The 20,472-nt window shown below is 46.8% G+C and overlaps 2 protein-coding genes across 3 annotated transcripts; one reads left to right on the top strand and one right to left on the bottom strand.

Moving 5' to 3' along the window:
* Window positions 1-1,000: 1,000 nt before the first annotated feature.
* Window positions 1,001-12,516, top strand: GTF3A (general transcription factor IIIA). 2 transcript variants are annotated; one of them, XM_061457593.1, is made up of 9 exons: window positions 1,001-1,200; window positions 1,431-1,531; window positions 8,959-9,055; window positions 9,237-9,325; window positions 10,273-10,346; window positions 11,107-11,190; window positions 11,593-11,822; window positions 11,913-11,969; window positions 12,219-12,516. In XM_061457593.1, exons 1-9 carry the CDS (start codon window positions 1,051-1,053, stop codon window positions 12,378-12,380), a joined length of 1,044 nt encoding a protein of 347 aa, XP_061313577.1. In that variant the 5' UTR covers window positions 1,001-1,050; the 3' UTR covers window positions 12,381-12,516. The 2 variants fall into 2 exon arrangements, with proteins under 2 accessions (XP_061313577.1, XP_061313576.1); XM_061457592.1 differs by having other exon boundaries at window positions 11,910-11,969.
* MTIF3 (mitochondrial translational initiation factor 3) lies at window positions 12,420-16,522 on the bottom strand. The gene is made up of 3 exons (XM_061457594.1): window positions 15,409-16,522; window positions 14,009-14,154; window positions 12,420-12,713 (listed from the first exon to the last, which is right to left on the bottom strand). The coding sequence occupies exons 1-3, from the start codon at window positions 15,863-15,865 to the stop codon at window positions 12,501-12,503; spliced, it is 816 nt and encodes a 271-aa protein (XP_061313578.1). The 5' UTR covers window positions 15,866-16,522; the 3' UTR covers window positions 12,420-12,500.
* Between the last annotated feature and the right edge of the window lie 3,950 nt (window positions 16,523-20,472).

The raw sequence follows: 20,472 nt of genomic DNA, 5'->3' as shown, positions 1-20,472 counted from the left end.
TACAGGCAGTGCACTGTGTCACATCCTTCAGCACTCCTGCCACCTCACTTCGTGTGTCCCTTCTCTCATCCACTCCCCATACACTTGATTCATGCTCCTTATTCCTGCCAACCTTCCTGCCCTGTTTCCCTAGGCTGCTCCAAGCACTGCCATCTCTTCAGGCTTTCCCACCACTCAGGACGCAAATGGAGGAGGAATAGGAGATTTTCTCCTCGGGATGGTTCCCTTGTCACAGTCCTGTTCCAGCTTTCTCCCCGTCCCTCACACTCACTCTGTGGGAAGAATTACAGCAGATGGGGAAATGTCTCCTAAAATAAAGCTCAGCTGACAACTCAAACAATACAAAGCAGAGCAGATGATGTGACCCCAGCCCAGCAAGTCAGGTACCACAGAGGTGCTGCACAAGGTATCAGGGCCCTTCAGCTCAGTGAGTCCTCACAGTAGGACCTCAGGCACCTTGAAGATACAGCATGACCACAGGCCAGGGTGACAGGCCACCTCTGCCACACTATCGCAGACAGCTGAGACACGGACTGCGCTGCAAAGCCCCGAATTTGGGTGCTGATGGTAGGGTGCACAGCAGATACTCCCCCAGTCCGGACCAGGGGCTAACCAGCATGATGCAAACCCATCCTCTTCCCTGGCACAGGAGGGACTCATTCACAACTGGCAAGGATCTAACCTGGCACTTCCAGTGCTTCTCGGGGAGACAGCAGGACCGTACACCCCCAAACCCCTGTACGGCTGTTGGGTGGAAGGACCCCGAGTCGGCCCTTTTGGGCTCCTGCACCACCAACTGTCCTCCGGCGTGTGAGAGGACCCCACAGCGGGCAGCAGCGAGGGCTGTGCCTGGTACATGAGGTAACAGAGGGCACCCCGGCCCCAGGCTGCTCGGATCGAGCTCTCGGGCGAGGCGGCCCCAACCGCCCCAGCACAGCGCCAGGACACGCCGTCACACCACCGCCACGGCCTCCGAACCCAACCGACCGGCGGCGCATGCGCCACCGCAGCGCAGCGCAGCGTCCGGGGCGCCCTCGCGTGCCGTGCTGCATGGCCGCAGAGGGGACCGCGGGGAGCGCCCCGGAGGGCAGCGGGAGCGCGCCCCACGCCCGCCCCTTCATCTGCTCGTTCCCGGGCTGTGACTCTTCCTTTAACAAGGGTTGGAAGTTAGACGCGCACCTCTGCCGGCACACGGGCGAGGTGAGCCGGGAAAGGAAGGGTTAGCGCGGGTGAGGTAAAGGGCGCCGCACTGGGGTCCGGCGGGCGGGCGCGGGTCGCGGCCGGGCAGCCCGGTTCATCGCCTGGGGTCCCCGAAGCCCCATGGGTGGGTGTGCGCTGCTGAAGGAGCCTCCCGGAAGCAGCCGAGTCCCGTAGGAATGGTGTGCCGCTTCTGACCCGCCCTCCCTCCTCCTCTCCCGCTCCCATCTCAGAGGCCGTATGTCTGCCCTTACGATGGCTGCGGTAAAGGCTTCACCAGAGACTTCCACCGCGCTCGACACATTCTTATGCACACCGGGGAAAAGCCGTTCGAGTAAGGCCGCGCTTTTTACATCTTAAAACGGATTATGCTAGTCCTTACGGAAGTGGAGTTGAAACTGATATGTGGGTGCTATGCACTTCTAGGTTTGTTACCATGGGGGGTGCCATAACAGTGCACGGACAGGGTGAGAGCTGTGGGAAATAGCAGCCTAAAGCCTCCTATCTGGCCACGATCCGTAATAGGAACGGGCAGATCTCTCCTTAGAATGCAGAATTAAAATAAGGAAGGACAGTTATTACTAAGCTTTTAACAGCTGCACGTCATGGATTAGGAGCTAGGAATTCCTGCATGCTTTATTAAGTATCTCTTCTGATACATCTTCCTGTGGCTTTTGGTTGTAACTTAGCCTGTCTTTTTGTGTTGTGTCCTGGGTTCAGCAGTAGCAGTCATGTTTTTTTTTTTCCTTTGTGTTAGCTGGTGCAGTGCTGTGTTTTGACTTCTAGTTTTGAGAACAGCGTTGGTGAAGCCGATGTTTTCGGTTGTTGCTAAGTGATGTTTACCCTGACCAAGGACTCTGTGAGGCTCATGCTCTGCCAGGGAGGAGGGGAAGCTGTGAGGAAGCAGAGACGGGGCGCCTGACCCGGGCTAGCCGGGGAGGTATTCCATACCACAGCACGTCATGCCCGGGGTGGGGGGTAACTGGGAGTTAACCGGAAGGACAGGGGCTTCCGGGTGGAACTCGTTTTCTTGGCCGGTGGTATCGTATTCTCTTCCCTTGTTATTTTCCCTTATCATTGTTTTAGCTGATAGTAGCGGTGGTGATTTGTTGCTGGACTGTTCTTGTCTCAACCCGTAGGAGTTGCACTCTCTCGATCCTCCTCCCCGTTCCTCCGGGAGCGGGGAAGGGGAGAGCCCCGGTGCAGGGAGGGGGGGGTAGACGAACACGGACCTTGATTGTTGTCAGCTTGGCACCACTCACTGGGAGTGAGTGAACAAGTTACCTGACTGGGTTTAAACCACGACAGTTCTTTTTGGCGCCCAACGTGGGGCACGAGGGGTTGAGATAAGAACAGATCTGACTGGATTGATAGTCACTCGTCACAATGCTGATTTATTGGCTCTCCAGGTTTTTCCTCTTGATCTCACAGTTTCAGTATACCATATCTTACGTCCATCCGGTATTGGCTGTATTAGTGTTTTTCAAGTGTGGGGCTTGGGCTAAGGTTTTTATCCCATTGTACTTTATGGTAATGACTTGTAATACAATAGAATCATTGATCATGAAACTGATCTGGCTTATGTTCCCAGTGTGGTCACCACCTTTATACTTTGGGAGGTATATGATGGAGGTGCTTAGCAATTACACATCTTTTTTCTCCTTCTCAGGTGCTCAACCTGTGAAGGAGACATCCTTTTACCCTCCTAGTCGTCCCCCCAGACCATTTACATTTGAGAGTTTCGAATTTTTTAAATGGCCTTTTAATGCTCTTGAGACTTGTTTGCTGATGGTGATGGGAATCACCATGCTAACACGCATACAGAGTGTGTTTTGCCCACTACTGATTTCAAGAGTTAAGCAGATTCAGGTTTGGGTCTTGTCTGGGGTCAAACGACGATGTAGGAGGACCGAGAGATTTTCCCAGAGGCTGGACAGCCATGAGTGGCAGGGTGTGTGGGATAGTATGGGCAAGTATCTAGGTCAGTGGGCCCCCCCAGTATTTTGGAATTTCACTACCGAACAACTGCAAAATCCAGAAGAATTAGTAAAACACTTAAATGAGGTGTGTGGTCATTCTGGCCATACCAGAGATGGACAAATCACGGCAACGTGCTGGGGCTTGGCCTATGCTTACAGGGCCTTGTTCAACACTATCCAGCACCTTCAAAAGGAAAAGAATGTTGGCGGATTTGAGGGCAAAGCGACAGTCGCTACTCAAACTTTGGCTGCAATGAACTGCGCAGCTACCCCAGTGGCAAGTACAGCAGCTGCTCAAACTTCAACTGCAACAGACAGCGCGGTTACCCCAGCTCCAAGCACGGTAGCTACACCACCCCCAGCAACAAGTACAGTCGCTACTCAAACCACAGTGATAATCACTGCAGCCAAACCAGAGGACCAATTCGTACCAATATCGGTTGCCCCTGTACGCAAGAGAACAAGCAAGAAGGAGGCAAAAAGGGTGAAGCGAGATGAAGAACCAATGAATTCACCACCCGGTCCAGAATCTGATCAGGAGTCATCCTCACATGACGAAGAAGAAGAAGAAGAGGTAACTTCTCGACCCCGGACCTCAACCGAGTTGCGGAATATGCGAAAAGATTTTACCCGTCAACCAGGGGAGCACATCATCACCTGGTTACTCCGATGCTGGGACAATGGGGCCGATGGTCACGAACTAGAAGGTACAGAAGCCAAGCAGCTGGGATCACTTGCTAGAGAAGGGGGAATTGACAAAGCAATTGCAAGAGAGAAAAAGTCCCTCAGCCTTTGGAGGAGGCTCTTGGCAGCTGTGAAAGAAAGGTTTCCGTACAAGGACGATGTTACGAGTCGTTCGGCCAAGTGGACTACTATAGACAAAGGCATCCAGTCTCTGAGGGAATCGGCCATCGTAGAGATGATCTATCACATCAAGCCGAATAACGGGGATACACCTATAGATCCAGATGAAGTTGAATGTACACGACCCATGTGGCGAAAACTTACACGGAATGCACCGTCATCATATGCCCATTCATTGGCAACAGTGACCTGGAATGACATAGTACCACTAACAGTGGATGAAATGGTTCATAAACTCCGAGAGTTCGAAGACAATCTCACTCCTTCCATCATCTCAGCTGTGAAAAAACTGTCCCAGGACCTCGACAAATTGAGGGACGATGTATCTGATTTATCCAGCTCCTCACGTGTACCAACACGCGTCTCAGCTATTAACAAAAGACGTCCTATTGTTCAAGAGAGGAGATACAGAAGGTATACGCCACGGGGTACCCTATGGTTTTACCTGCTGGATCACGGAGAAGACATGACAAAGTGGGATGGAAAACCTACTTCAGCTTTGGAGGAACGGGTGAGTGAACTGAAGAGGGGAGCAAGGGCCAAGACTGATCGTCCCATGAGAGCTACGGCTTCAGTTTCTGGTGAGCAGTTTCCCAGATGGAGTGGAAGAGCTGATTTTACTCCAGCTCCTGTGATAACGAAGAATAATCCCTTTCAACACGACTTAAGTGTCCAATGCTGTGACGACCATTAGAGGGGCCCTGCCTCCAGCCAGGTGGAGGTAGGGGACAATCGGATTTACTGGACTGTGTGGATCAGATGGCCTGGCACATCAGTCCCACAGAAGTATAAGGCTCTAGTAGATACCGGTGCACAGTGTACCCTGATGCCATCAAGCTGTCAAGGGGTGGAACCCATCTATATTTCTGGAGTAACAGGAGGATCCCAAGAGTTGACTGTGCTGGAGGCTGAAATCAGCCTGACTGGGAGGGAGTGGCAAAAGCACCCTATTGTGACTGGTCCAGAGGCTCCATGCATCCTCGGCATAGACTACCTCAAGAGAGGGTACTTCAAAGACCCAAAAGGGTACCGGTGGGCTTTTGGTATTGCTGCTTTAGAGACTGAGGAAATTGAGCAGCTGTCCACCTTGCCTGGTCTCTCAGAAGATCCCTCTGCTGTGGGGTTGCTGAAAGTTGAAGAACAACAAGTGCCAATTGCGACCACAACAGTGCACCGGCGGCAGTATCGCACCAACCGAGACTCCCTGATTCCCATCCATCAGCTGATCCGTAGACTGGAGAGTCAGGGGGTGATCAGCAGGACCCGCTCACCCTTCAATAGCCCCATATGGCCAGTGCGAAAGTCTAATGGAGAATGGAGACTAACAGTAGACTATCGTGGCCTGAATGAAGTCACACCACCATTGAGTGCTGCCGTACCGGACATGCTAGAACTTCAGTATGAGCTAGAGTCAAAAGCAGCCAAGTGGTATGCCACGATTGATATTGCCAATGCATTTTTCTCCATTCCTTTGGCAGCAGAGTGCAGGCCACAGTTTGCTTTTACTTGGAGGGGTGTCCAGTTCACTTGGAACCGACTGCCCCAGGGGTGGAAACACAGCCCTACCATTTGCCATGGACTGATCCAGACTGCACTGGAACAGGGGCAAGCTCCAGAACACCTGCAATACATTGATGACATTATTGTGTGGGGCGATACAGCGGAAGAAGTCTTTGAGAAAGGGAGGAAAATAATCCAAATCCTGCTGAAAGCCGGTTTTGCCATAAAACGGAGTAAGGTCAAGGGACCTGCACAAGAGATACAATTTTTGGGAATAAAATGGCAAGATGGACGTAGACAGATCCCCACAGATGTGATCAACAAGATAACAGCAATGTCTCCACCAACTAATAAGAAAGAAACGCAAGCTTTCTTGGGTGCAGTGGGGTTCTGGAGAATGCACATCCCAAATTACAGTTCGATTGTAAGCCCTCTCTATCATGTGACCCGGAAGAAGAATGATTTTAAATGGGGCCCTGAGCAGCAACAAGCCTTTGAGCAAATTAAACGCGAGATAGTTCATGCAGTAGCCCTTGGACCAGTCCGAACCGGACCAGATGTAAAAAATGTGCTGTACACTGCAGCTGGGGAGAACGGTCCTACCTGGAGCCTCTGGCAGAAAGCTCCAGGGGAGACTCGAGGTCGACCCCTCGGCTTTTGGAGTCGGGGATACAAAGGATCTGAGGCCAGCTATACCCCAACTGAGAAAGAGATACTGGCAGCCTATGAAGGGGTTCGAGCTGCTTCGGAAGTGATTGGCACTGAAGCACAGCTCCTCCTGGCACCCCGGCTGCCCGTGCTGGGCTGGATGTTCAAAGGCAGGGTCTCCTCTACACATCATGCAACTGATGCTACATGGAGTAAATGGGCTGCACTAATTACACAACGAACTCGAATAGGAAATCCCAGTCGTCCAGGCATTCTAGAAGTCATCATGGACTGGCCAGAGGGCAAAGATTTCGGAATGTCACCAGAGGAGGAGGTGGTGCGTGCTGAAGAGGCCCCACCATATAATAAATTGTCAGAAAGTGAAAAGCAGTATGCCTTGTTTACTGATGGCTCTTGCCGTATTGTGGGAAAGCATCGGAGATGGAAGGCAGCTGTATGGAGTCCTGGACGACAAGTTGCAGAAACTGCTGAAGGAGAGGGTGAATCGAGTCAATTTGCCGAGGTGAAAGCCATCCAGCTGGCCCTGGACATTGCTGAACGAGAAAAGTGGCCAGTACTTTATCTCTATACTGACTCATGGATGGTGGCAAATGCCCTGTGGGGGTGGTTGAAGCAATGGAAGCAGAGCAACTGGCAACGCAGAGGTAAACCCATCTGGGCTGCTGCACTGTGGAAAGATATTGCTGCCCGGGTGCAGAACCTGGTGGTGAAGGTACGTCATGTAGATGCCCATGTACCCAAGAGTCGGGCCACTGAGGAACACCAGAACAACCAACAAGTGGATAAAGCGGCTAAGATTGAAGTGGCTCAGATGGACTTAGATTGGCAACATAAAGGTGAATTATTTTTGGCCCGGTGGGCCCATGACACTTCAGGCCATCAAGGCAGAGATGCAACATATAGATGGGCCCGTGACCGAGGGGTGGACTTAACAATGGACACTATTGCCCAGGTTATTCATGAGTGTGAAACATGTGCTGCAATTAAACAAGCCAAGCGGTTAAAGCCTCTTTGGTATGGAGGACGATGGTTGAAGTATAAATATGGGGAGGCCTGGCAGATTGACTATATCACACTGCCACCAACCCGCCAAGGCAAGCGCCATGTGCTTACCATGGTGGAAGCAACCACCGGGTGGCTGGAAACATACGCTGTGCCCCATGCCACTGCCCGGAACACCATCCTGGGCCTTGAGAAACAGATTTTGTGGCGACACGGCACCCCAGAGAGAATTGAGTCAGACAATGGGACTCATTTCCGGAATAACCTTATAGATATTTGGGCCAAAGAGCATGGCATTGAGTGGGTATATCACATCCCCTACCATGCACCAGCCTCTGGGAAAATCGAACGGTACAATGGGCTGTTAAAAACTACACTGAGAGCGATGGGTGGGGGAACTTTCAAGCATTGGGATACACATTTACCAAAGGCCACCTGGTTGGTCAACACCAGAGGATCTGCCAACAGGGCCGGCCCAGCCCAGTCAGAACTTTTACATATTGTAGAGGGGGACAAAGTTCCCGTGGTGCATATGAAGAATTTGCTGGGGAAGACAGTCTGGGTTATTCCTGCTTCAGGTAAAGGCAAACCCACTCGTGGGATTGCTTTTGCTCAGGGACCTGGATATACTTGGTGGGTAATGCGGGAAGATGGGGAAGTCCGATGTATACCTCAAGGGGATTTGATTTTAGGGGAAAACAGCCAGTGAACTCAATTGTATGCTGTTGCCTGCTGTGTAATGCTTTTATAGCCCATCAACTAGATGTCTCCAGGTCACCAGCGACTGGCCCTGACTTCCCTCCAGCCATCATCCCAACAGAGAATAAACTTGGAACATCATGGACCGAATGGACTCGGCAGCATTATAGGGATTGGTCCATGCACTAAGAAAATGATTTTTTTTCCTCTTGGTCTGTATGTATATGGATGTATATATGTGGGAGAGCGATGGTGTATTGAAAATGTGGGATCTGAGCACGACGTGAATGGTATGGAATAAGGGGTGGATAATGTCCTGGGTTCAGCAGTAGCAGTCATGTTTTTTTTTTTTCCTTTGTGTTAGCTGGTGCAGTGCTGTGTTTTGACTTCTAGTTTTGAGAACAGCGTTGGTGAAGCCGATGTTTTCGGTTGTTGCTAAGTGATGTTTACCCTGACCAAGGACTCTGTGAGGCTCATGCTCTGCCAGGGAGGAGGGGAAGCTGTGAGGAAGCAGAGACGGGGCGCCTGACCCGGGCTAGCCGGGGAGGTATTCCATACCACAGCACGTCATGCCCGGGGTGGGGGGTAACTGGGAGTTAACCGGAAGGACAGGGGCTTCCGGGTGGAACTCGTTTTCTTGGCCGGTGGTATCGTATTCTCTTCCCTTGTTATTTTCCCTTATCATTGTTTTAGCTGATAGTAGCGGTGGTGATTTGTTGCTGGACTGTTCTTGTCTCAACCCGTAGGAGTTGCACTCTCTCGATCCTCCTCCCCGTTCCTCCGGGAGCGGGGAAGGGGAGAGCCCCGGTGCAGGGAGGGGGGGGTAGACGAACACGGACCTTGATTGTTGTCAGCTTGGCACCACTCACTGGGAGTGAGTGAACAAGTTACCTGACTGGGTTTAAACCACGACAGTTGTTAAGGCAATTTTTTATGTTTGGGTTGAGTTTCAGTTATTCTTTGTGTATTCTTCTTGTTCAGCAATTTCTGTATCTGCCTACGAAACAAATCACTGTTTGGGAGTGATGATAATGTAGTTCATTTGTAGGTGCACAGCTGATGGCTGCAATGAGAAATTCAGAACCAAGTCAAACTTAAAGAAGCACATTGAGCGCAAGCATCAGAATCGGAAAAGGCAATATGTGGTAATTACCTTTGATACTGCAAAGTGGAGGCTAAACAAGCTCCTTTTCATGTATCTAGTGAAATACTTCAACTTGTTATTATGCAGTATTTGCATGAGTTCAAATACTGCGACTGGGATTTCAGCAAACACGTGTGGACTGCACTGTTTGGTTTCTAATGATAACTTAATTTCCTAAATAGTGCGACTTCGAGGGCTGTAATGAGTCTTTCAGGAAGCATCAACAACTTAAAGTTCATCAGTGTTACCACACCAATGACCCTCCCTTCAAGTAGGTGGATATTTTTAATAATGAACTTTTAACAATTCCATAAACACTGTAGATGAAAATAGGAGACTTTTCTCAACCTTTTCATTAATGTAGCATTTACAAAAGCAGCAAAACCAAAACTGGAATGGATTTGTAGTCATGGCTGCAAGTACATTTCTTGTGCAAGTGCTTTGCTCAGTAGTCTGGTTTTTGTTTCTTGGTGCTCTGAAACTTAGCATTCCAGATGTTTTCTATGGGTTTATTACAGGTTCACAGGAAAAATAAACAAAAAGACCCCCCCAGCTTCTAGTTCACAATCTGAAATACAAGCATAAAAGCTTGCAGGGTAATGAAAAATGCAGCTACTTCTATTTTTCAATAAAAAGAAGTGATGTGGCTAACATGAAGTGAGTAGTAGCATAAAAAAGGTGAAAGGCTTGGACACCAATCTGAGAAGCTGTGAATCTATGATTTCATTCTTTACAGGACACATCGGTATAGATCTGATGAAAGCAAAGTTTAGTCTTGTGTTTCTTATAGGTGGAACACACTTAACAGGAGCGTTCCACTTAAGTGACGTTCACTAGTATGGCTGTGTGACAGGCACAGAAGTACAGTTGGTGCTCTGCTAGATCTGTACAAACCACTTAAACTCTCCACTTTCTATTTCTCTTTTATCTTTGAAGAGCCTACTGTGTAGGGATGATATAAGGCTTGATTCTTTAGCGAAAGCTTAACTTGCTGTATATACAGAAACTGTACTATAATTTCACTCTCAAGGGGATCAGAGTCTTCTATTACAAACGTATTATGGAATTTACTTTTACAAGGCAGGGAGGACACACAAAACAGATCTTTAGGCAAAGTGAAACTTGTATTATTTTGTCCACTTTAATTGTTCTTGACTTAAAGAGCAAATAATACTTGGATGCAGTGAAAGAAATTAAACCAGTGTATTTTATACCTAGATGTAATAATGAAGGATGTGGAAAGTGCTTTTCTACCCCAAGTCACCTAAAGCGGCACGAAAAGATACATGAAGGTAATAGTTTTTCTTCTTGCTTCAGTTACGTTTCAGCAAAGGAAAAAGGACTTCTTCAGTACAGAGAATACACAGGGATGTTCTACAGACATGAAAGTGTTCTGGGCCTAGTGATCCAGTCAGACAAAACAAGAATACCTGTTTTGAGTAGTCAGGTGGGATACAGTTGCAAGGCGTTGCAGTGTTCAATTACTTGTGTCAGGCCAAACAGAGCTTGGGATGCCTCCAGTAATTTATTTTCCTAATGTGCCTCCTTGTTAATAATCCATCTTCTGGAGATGGGCTGATGGTTAAAGACACTAGCCTAGGCTTCCAGAGGTTAGGATCAATTGCCAGTTCTGCAACAGATTTTCTGTGGAGCCTTGGCAAAACCATGTAGACTTTCATTGTTTGAAGTTATTAATGTACCTATGTGAAAGGTATTTAAGTGGAATTGTCAGGAGCTGGTCATGTATGTTTGAGCTAATGCTGCTACACTCCTGTCTGTTCTTTCAGTATGACTGACAGCTAACCTGCTTACCAGTGCTAGAAAAAAACCCAACAAACCCAGGGGACTAGGTAGAGTATGCAAGAAGCTGTGATTTGTACTGTGTTCCTTTCTTAAGACAGGATGTTCTTGTGTTAATTTGTGTTGGTTGCAGTATGGGAGGAGGAATACGGGCCTCTAATTTTCAAATGCTGGAAGAGGAATTCCCCCTTGAAAAGCTGGACTCTGTTTGCCAAAACCTTTGTGATTGTAAACATCTGTCCTGTCCAACAGGCTATGCATGCAAGAAAGAAGACTGCTCATATACTGGAAAAACTTGGTCAGAGCTTCTGAAACATAATAAAGAAAGTCATGCAGGTAAACTCAAAATGATTATGTAACAGAACTGAACTTTTGATACAAACAGGAAACAAACTGCTAATTTGAAGAGTTCATGCTGAAATTTCATCAACTTGTCATTGTGTCCAGATGAACTTGTATATTAATGCTTTATCAGTAAAACGGTTGTCGCTCTGGCTAGGCCTTTAACTGATGGAATGCTGCTCAGTGTACTAACTTTGTGCAAGTTCTCATTAACTTTATCACAAAGTAATGTAGGATTTTGGATCTGGATAATTCATACTGCATTATTCTCTTCCAGTCTGAGCTCCTTGCAATTTTTGTGGATTTTAGCATTGTTTTAGAGGACTACTAAGGTTTGATTCTGAGCTTCTGTAAGAAGCTGTTAATTTATACTTTGCCTGTCTCTCTCCCACTCAGAAACAATCATTTGCAGTGAGTGTAACAAAACTTTTAAAAGGAAAGATTACCTCAAGCAGCATCAAAAAGTACATGCTGCCGAGAGGGAGCTCTGCAGATGCCCAAAAGAAGGATGTGGGAGAACTTACACAACTGTATTTAACCTTCAAAGCCATATCCTCTCTTTTCATGAGGAGCAAAAACCGTTCTCTTGCGATTATCCAGGCTGTGGAAGAACATTTGCAATGAAGGTATGTAATTTTCACACTGTTCTAATCTGAATCACATAATCTGAAATGATATACCTAACTTTTTTTTCCTGTTCCTTATAACTGTAGCAGAGCCTAGCAAGGCACGCAGTTGTACATGATCCTGAAAAGAAAAAGCTGAACTTGAAAGTAAGTTGTACTCTTGAAAAAAGTACTATCAACCATACCCTGTCACTTCAGAGGAGAATAAATATTACAGGTTTCAGAATAAGACTTCAAGCAGGAAAGCAGGCCAGCTGTCTACTTAATCTGGGGGATTCTTAATTCCGAAGCTCCTTTAAATGATGTAGTGCTGGCATTTTCTTCTTTCCCCATCACAGTAATAGACTTTGTTCCATGGATATGTCAAGTTGCTAATTGTGCATTTATTTCTGCCAGACAAAGCGTTCTCGTCCTAAGAGGAGCTTAGCCTCTCATCTGAGTGGCTACATTCCTCCTAAAACACAGCCAGGGACGGATGCTGTTGTGACACAAAGCAAGACAATGGATAAGCCCATGGAAAGTGAAATACCAACTGTTGAAATTCTGACTCTGCAGTAAAGGTGGACTGAGACGACAGTCTTCATGGAATAATCGATATAAAGTTCAACAATAATTTTATTATATTTATAGGGTTGTGTTTGTTTTTAAGTAAGAGATTGTTTATACTTTTTTATAAAGTCACTGATGCAACTCATTTGATTTCAGATCTTCATTTTCATCTTTCTTTTCTGTACTGTTTTTCTGGTTTTCCATCTTCTGGTATGCTTTCAGCTCTTTGTCAGACATGTGTCTCAAAATACAGGTGCTCACTCCTTCTCTAGTAATTTTTGGCTTGGAAAGGTAAGTAGCTTTCTCAGACACGGTCTCCAAAATCTGATCAAAAAGCATGAACTAAAAAGAAGGAGAAAACCAGGGTTAAGTGCACAAACACAGGTAGAAAAATACTTCAGGCTGTCTGTAATTACATGATTTCCTGTTTGTGGTTTAGCAGTTAGCTGAAATGAGCTACTTGCTAGTCCTGGTGTCCTGGTTTGAGCAGTAAAGCTTGTCCTTTCCTAATCTGTTCTTCACTCATTAGCAGGTTTAGGAAGGTTACCAGAGGAATTAAGCCATTTCCTAACACTTGGGCTGAATTCCTGACTTACCCTGTTTTTGCTGTTTGAAGATGTACATGAAAGTGGACTGCATCTGACTCATCCCCATCATCCTCTTCCACTAGATTTGGGCATATTATTACAGGGCTTTCCTCTTAAGGGGCAGTATTGTTCTAAGGTCAGCAGAACCTGGTAGTGTTGAACTCACTGATACAGTGGATTCATGTAACAAGCTGAACTCTTAAGCTCACAATCAAGCTTTTAAATTTAAGGACATAAATCTGGATATCCAGTTCTTCCTCATGTTACTCCTTCCCTGTGAATTCAACTTCTATGAGAAGTTTTTCTTCCTTTGGATGAATCGGTATCACAATTTTCTTCCAGAAATTTAGTAGAGAAGATCATCAGGGAAACCTACTTCACTGCACATATTAAAAGGAAAAAAGAAAACAAATTCTTACATGGAGTCTTTACAAAAAAAGCCACTTGCGCAAATGACAGTGGAAAAAAGTCTCAAGGCCCTGCAGTTATACTAGTAAGTAAGTTGCCACCAGCTCCCCAACTTATTTATAGATGTTTACTTTGCCAGTCTTGGAACACCATCCCAGTAGTTTTTCACACAGCAGTGGGCAACTAACATTAGCCACCACTGCACAAATGCACCTTCAGAACAACAGTTAGATTAGTGAAATAATCCATCTGAAATACCAGCAGAGTTTTTTTAAACCTTACTACTAAACTTTTCAGTGAGTGACCTGGCTTAAGGCATTGGCAAGGAAATTTCACCAGCACAGTTAATAAGGTGGGGCTGCAAAGGAGTAGGAACTGCTTAGACTCTGCTGTCAAAGCCATTATTGTAACTGCATTCTTAAAGCATGGTGTTTGACATGTCTCTATGGGACTACTTTCCTAGAACTGCAGTGTTTGAACAGAAGCAGCTGAAGGTGGGACAGCCATTCCTTTAATGGGACGCAGACCTTCACTTATTTTTAGGAGTACATGATGTATTAAAACAGTACTGAATAGGGGAAATTAATAGAAGTACAGTTATGTAATGAAACTGGTTGGTTCAGCTTTCAGAAGTGCACTTACCATGTCTGTATTGCTGTCTTTTGCTTGCCGGATGGTAATTTTAACTTGGTATTTCTTTTCAATCCACTGGGCTATGTGTTTAGTCTTGGTGTCTAAGTCGTTCTTGGCAATAGCTGAAGAAAAGGACAACTCCTTCCGAACCATCTCTGTTTAAAACAGAACTAAAATTGTATTGGCTTAACATCTGACAAACCTTTGCTGTCTTTCAACAGCTTATGGTGTTTGGTCTGCTTAACTCCCCTGCCCTGTGCTGCTTTCTCATACACAGAGCATCTAAATCTCATTGTCTCAGCAGGCACCACTCCCACCTTGGAAGGTGGCTACTTGATATCTCGCACTCACCGCTGTAATTGGGAGGCTGAGTGCATGTTTGAAGCATACAGAGAAGTTTCTTCAGGATCAGAAGGATTTAAGTATTTTTTATTTTAATTACAGTTTTGTTCATACCACCCACAATGCTGGTCTAACAAATAAACAGCTAAGTGCTGGATTTGGATTTAAAGACCTAGTGTGCAAACTATACATTCCACACATGGTACAGTTGAGTGTAAAAGCTCTTAAGTTAGAGCCCTCTTAATCTGAAACCCATTTTCTTGAATGGTGAAGCACAATATTCAACTGAAAGTGTGATGCCTTGAATTACATTTGATTTGTGCTCTCTTCCTCCTTAAAGATTTCTCTGAAGTAGTTACCATGTGAATATTCTTTTTGTAGCTTCTTGAACAGAAAAAGTCACTATCATAATAGTGCTTGCCTCTAAAATCAGAACTCTGCCCACACCGCTGATGCCTTTGCCATCCCAAGGATAAGAGAAGAGGGTATAAGGTCAGACACCCTTTCTAAAACTTACTTGCCAAACTCAGTTTTTTAAACTGCTGGAGCAGGCTGACTTAAAAACAACTGAGACCTGAGAAGCGTTTAATATAAAAGTTGTTCTCTTCCTCTGTACAAGAAAGGGCTCCAGACTTTGTCTTCCTCACAGCAAGCTTGGGAAAGAATGTTTTGTGACTACCGGTGACAAAACTTTCCAATTATATAGGTGTATCTATCTGTTGCTCAGTTTGTAAAAACTGCCTTTCACTTTATGCCTCAGAGGAACAGGAATTCAGTGAGGCTCATGGAACCAGGGTCCAGTTATATTCACTTAAACATAAATATTTTTTTAAAAATAGAAGGTGCCAAGATAGTAAATCCTGAGAAGGCAACAGAAGGCTTCTCTATGGAAGACTAGTCTAAGCCAAAATGTTATCTTCACCACTGCAAATCCTTAATAGCATGGACCGCAGTGACATTGCTTTGGATTTACACAAATGCAAGTAAGAGGATTTCATCTGCTGAAACCACTTCTGATGCAGCATTTGCCAAAGTGGTCAGTGTTGCAGTGTCAATAATGCACATACCTGATTTTGAACTTGATTTTTTCTTCTCTGCACGTTTCAGCTGTTCTTCATGAATCTGCTGCCCAGTCATTAGTCTATATACAGGAGGTTCTTCATTCTCACGCAGAAGAACTAGTTTCAGGTCATGTTGATCCATAAGTTTGAGTGCCTCAGCTCGGTGCATATTTCCTAAGCTCTCTCCATCCTGGTTGATGACGTGCAATATCCGATAAGGAATTCTTCGCCCAACGCTTCCAAATGCCGTTTTCGGCTCCTTGGGAGATTTTTTAGCTGTACAAAATGGTTGTGTAAGTCCAAATACTGTTGACTTTGTAGGGTCAGACACCACCATCCAGAATGGAGAGAAGACCCTCTTCAGTTGTGTTTGTGTAAGAAGAGTACCACAGAATCTTTTTGTGTATCTCTGCTCGTTTCTGGTTGCTTGACACAGAAGTTTCATCACACAAAAGGCAGTCATTCTGAGGAGGCAGTGAAGAAGACAAAACAAGTTACCCCCATCAGCCAAATACTTCTAGTATTTGACTCCAGTTCAGTAAACCCTAGCCCCTAGAACTACTCTTTCAAAAAGATGCAATGGTATTACTATACAGAATGAGCAACCAACAGTAATTTTACAGTAACAGAGGGCTTTAACCTGGAGAGAAAATCTGACAGCAGAATGTATGAAGAGTTGATGTTATCTTCAGTAATTTAAAATTAGAGCCTGGACTCCTTTAAGGAATCCCATACTTGTAGTTCATTCCTCCTCACAGGAGTATCCACTCTTACACAGGTTTTTTGTGTACAGAAAGATAAGCCAATAATTAAGAGGGAGAATACACTGTCAAATAAAAAGGCATGTCACACTTCTAATGTTAAGTCCAGATTTTTTTTCAGGAGGTATCTAACAATAGGACTTTCTTCCTGGTTCCAGTAATCATCTTTGGAAAGTGTTTCATTTAAACCACATGAATTTGGGACCACCTTAATCACGTAGTGAATGAAGTGGCAATTTGTGCAGTGTCTCTGAGCAGCCATTCCAACATCTGCAGCCTGACTCTTCGATTAAGGTTTTGGAATTCCAAAGCCTTCACCATACAGTGTAAAACTGCCATGCAAAGTCTTCACCTTGGCATTATAACATCACAAATTAACTGTTACTATACTTGAAAATATGGTTTATCTCCCAGGGTTGAAAACTCCTTCATAGCCAGCATGCAACTTGCTTCTCATAGCACTGGCCCCAAATGATGTATTTCTCTGCCTTCCAAGTGCCACTGTGGAAGCAGTCCAGCTGCTAATTGCTCTTCAATGGATTCACTGATATTACATCAGTAACCTTAATTTAATTTTTAAAGTTTCTTCACTGTCGTTTACACTCAAGTTCTACTGATTCAGGCATGCTCCAAAGTGAAAACAGTGCCTTAATTTTAGACTTATTTTATCAGACATTTAAAGTATCAATTGACTCTACCAGTTTTTCACAAACATTAAATTTAGGGTGGCATATTCCTATTTATAGTGAGTTGATTTTTTCCAGTTACCAGAACTATTTGAATTTCTTACATGCAGAAAGCATGCACCTAAGTGCCATTCAACTAGGACCATTCAATAAAAACATCAATAATGATACTTTTCTTCATGAATGATGAAAAAATCTAGTGGGGAAAAAGAGAAAAGAGACACGGATAAGACTTGCCTGCAACACATGAACTGTAAAATAAGCAACAGATTCACAGGCCTAAGATCCCCACATGCAAATTGAAATTTAAACAGTTACAGGCATCTGTCCTGGCATGGTACTCATGCAGCTATAGAATCACAGACTGGTTTGGGTTGGAAGGGACCTTAAAGCTCATCCAGTTCCAATACCCCTGCCATGGGGAAAGACACCTTCCACTAGACCAGGCTGCTTAAAGGACCGTCAAAGCATTCAAAACACGCCTCAAAATACCCCAGTGCTTGAAATCAAAGACTAATCTTTGAGGCATTTCTTCCATTATATTTTTCCCCTATTTTTTCCCTGGTTCATGGATTCCCCGTGGCAATTTTGGTGCACCTGACCGTTACTTGCATTTCATTCAAAGCTTAAGAAATCAGCTGTTTTTTAACATCTGTGAAAACTTGAGCAAACCGCAGAGTATTATCTGCAGTTTTGGTATTCTGCGTTTAAAAGGCAGCAAGCACAGGGAAAGCCAAAGATGATACAGGAAAACAAATGTGGTATCACAGGAGCTGGCAGGAGCACGGCCTCTTTTGCCTAGGGAAGAATGTGACTCCATTCTATATGCATGTGTGACACGGTAAACACACATCCGTGTGTGTACATATACATGGAGAAGGCTGCTCAGCCTGAGGTTTGCAAGCTCTTAGCAAGGATGAGGAACTATTTATGATTCTAAGGAGTCCTGTCCCAGGAACAAGTAAAATGACCTGTGAATAAACAGTCTGAGCATGGGGACAGGTTGAAGCCTGGGGCAGACTAATTTTTAGCAGTCAATACAAAGCTGAGGGTGGTGAGACACTGGCACAGGTTGCCAAGAGAAGCTGCGGCTGCCCCATCCCTGGCAACGTTCAAGGCCAGGTTGGATGGGGATTTGACCAACGTGGTCTGACGGAAGGTGTCCCTGCCCGTGTCAAGGGGCTCGAACTGGATGAGCTTTAAGGTCCCTTACAACCCAAACCATTCCGTGGTTCTGTGGTCAGCGAGGACAGATGTGTCGGGGGTTCTAGTGCGCAGGCAGGCTGTACGCATAGCGGCAGCTGTGGAAGAGCCGCCGTTCTGCACTCACGGGACGTGTTTCGCTGCGCACACAGGTGCTACGTGCAGCTGCTACAGACGCGTACCTTGCAGGAGTCGCTGCTGTGCAGTCCTGCGCAGTCTCGAGGATCTTTTAACTTTGCGCGTGGATCCGTGCGGGGTTCTGCGGGGACGTGCCCGGGTGCGCACGCCGGGGAGGTCACCAGCTGTGTGCGTGTGACCCTGGCACTCGGGCCCAGCGGTGTGACGGTGCAGGCCCGGAGCCCGCCGGGCCTCCCCGCCCCGCGTCCCCCCCCCACCTCCCTCGCCGGACGGCCCTTACCTGCCGTCCGGGGCCAAACCGCCGGCCCTGCCCCCCGTAGCCAGCCGAGTGACCGGCCTGGGCCGCCGGAAGGCGGAAGACTGTCCCACCTCTCCCCCTTCCTCTTCCTCCCGCTCTTCCGCTCCTGCTGCGTACCCGTGTGCGTGCGCGTGTCCGCGGTAGCAGGGCGCGCTCCCGCGCGGCGCCCGTGTTTCCGCAGCCATGCAGCCGCGTGTTCGGGCCTCACACGTGGGGTTGCTGCATGGTGTGACTGGGGGCGCGTGTGTCTGTGCATCTGTGTGCGCAGTGTGTGCAGGGCTGTCCACCTGTCTGCACACGTGTCTGCACGCTGGGCACACCTGTAGTGTGTATATGGAGGTGTATTTGTGCATGGGGAGGTCTGTACATACAGAGAGCTTGTGTCTCCTCGCAGTGTGCATTTGTCTGTGTATCTGCGTATTCCTCTTGTGTCCGTGCATTTCCGTGTTGATGTATGTGTGGTGTGTGTCTGGTTCTGCGTGTGTGCTTGTTGGGTTGGGTTCTTTTCCGCGGTGTACCACCACCATCGTTTTGGTTTAGTTTTGTTGATTCTGTGTGTATTTGCTGCACTGGGGTTGTTGCAGTTGGGTGTAAGGACCACTGCGAGGAGATGCTTCTTGCTGTGCCCAGTGGCCTTCCCAGGGCAGTGGTTTGTGGCTGTGAGCGGAAGGATCAATAGAATCCCAGACTGGTTTGTGTTAGAAGGGACCTTAAAGCTCATCCAGTTCCAAACCTCTGCCATGGGCAGGGACACCTTCCACTATACTGGGTTACTCAAATCCCCGTCCAACCTGGCCTTGAACACTTCCAGGGATGGGGCAGCCACAGCTTCTCTGGGCAATCTGTGCCAGTGCCTTAGCATCCTCACAGGGAAGAATTTCTTCCTTATATCTAATTTAAATTTTTCCTCCGGCAGTTTAAAGCCATTGCCCTTGTCCGATCCCTACATGTCCTTGTAAAAAATCCCTTCCCAGATTTCCCGTAGGCCCCTTTAGGTGCTGTAAGACTGTTACAAGGTCTCCCTGGAGTCTTCTCCAGGTTGAGCAAGCCCAGCTCCCTCAGCCTGTCTCCATAGGAGAGGTGCCCTCTGATCATCTTCATGGCTTCCTCTATACTCAGTCAAGCAGATCAGTGTCCCTCCTCGCAGCTGAACATAGAGCAGAGCTGGACGCAGTAAGAGGCTGTACATGCCGAGTGCTTTGCCTGTGTGGTGTTTATGGAGGCTGTGCACCTGAGCCTCTGCTGTACCTGTCTGCACATTGTCACACATCACTCCCTCTATCCCCAGCCATAAGGCTGTCTGGTGTGACTGAACAAGCGGTGCTGTGGGCCAGTGTCAGTGCCAGGGTTGCCAGGAGTCAGCAGTGCATTTGTGAGGTGTCCTGGCGTGTGGTAGAGCTGTGTCTGCAGGGGTCAGCAGCAGCGTGTGCTTTGTGCAAGTTACTCCGAGAGCTTGTTGGATGTTTGGATTTGTTACCTTCCTTAGTAGGCTGATCAGCCTTGGGTTTGCAGGCTCCTTCCTCCCGTTGGCCTTGCCTCTGAAAGAGGAGCTGAAATCTGTGTGCAAACCCTAGGTCCCCAGCTGTAAGTAATGCACTATGAGCAAAACACTAACCAGTGTGAGGGTTTGCTGTTCTGTTCTGGTTGGGCAGAACGTGCGTGGAGTAGTGTGTGCTGAAAATACCTTTTCAGGAGCTGTTTGTGTCTATTGAGGGATGCTGTTTGACCAGCCAGGCTGGAGCTGAGAGTGATACTGAGGCTGAAAGTGTTCAGAATCTGAGTCAAAATGAAGCCACGGTAAGCAGCTGGAAGGAAGGCCCTGTCTACTCTCCTTCCTGCTGAAAGAAAATCGTGATTTTTAGCTTACTTGCCTTGGGCCACAACTTAAGTGACGCCTCTTTACTCTGCCCCCTTCCTGCCCAGGAAGAAGAAATGCGGTGAAAATCTGAGCATCTTTTTGGTTTGAGTGTTTTCTATTCTTAAC

The sequence above is a fragment of the Pezoporus flaviventris genome, unplaced genomic scaffold, assembly GCF_033815535.1.
Source record: "Pezoporus flaviventris isolate CSIRO_AGI_PZ_B2104156 unplaced genomic scaffold, CSIRO_AGI_Pfla_v1 ptg000025l, whole genome shotgun sequence".
Lineage (NCBI taxonomy): Eukaryota > Metazoa > Chordata > Aves > Psittaciformes > Psittacidae > Pezoporus > Pezoporus flaviventris.
This window is presented reverse-complemented; position numbering and strand designations above follow the sequence as displayed.

Coding starts and splice junctions, on each gene's coding strand:
- GTF3A (XM_061457592.1), top strand. CDS start 1,051: ATGGCCGCAGAGGGGACCGCGGGGAGCGCCCCGGAGGGCAGCGGGAGC. Junction 1,532..8,958: donor ACCGGGGAAAAGCCGTTCGA/GTAAGGCCGCGC, acceptor GTTCATTTGTAG/GTGCACAGCTGATGGCTGCA. Junction 10,347..11,106: donor GCACGAAAAGATACATGAAG/GTAATAGTTTTT, acceptor CCTGTCCAACAG/GCTATGCATGCAAGAAAGAA.
- MTIF3 (XM_061457594.1), bottom strand. CDS start 15,865: ATGACTGCCTTTTGTGTGATGAAACTTCTGTGTCAAGCAACCAGAAAC. Junction 14,155..15,408: donor AAAATCAAGTTCAAAATCAG/GTATGTGCATTA, acceptor TGTTTTAAACAG/AGATGGTTCGGAAGGAGTTG. Junction 12,714..14,008: donor AAGACAGCAATACAGACATG/GTAAGTGCACTT, acceptor CCTTCTTTTTAG/TTCATGCTTTTTGATCAGAT.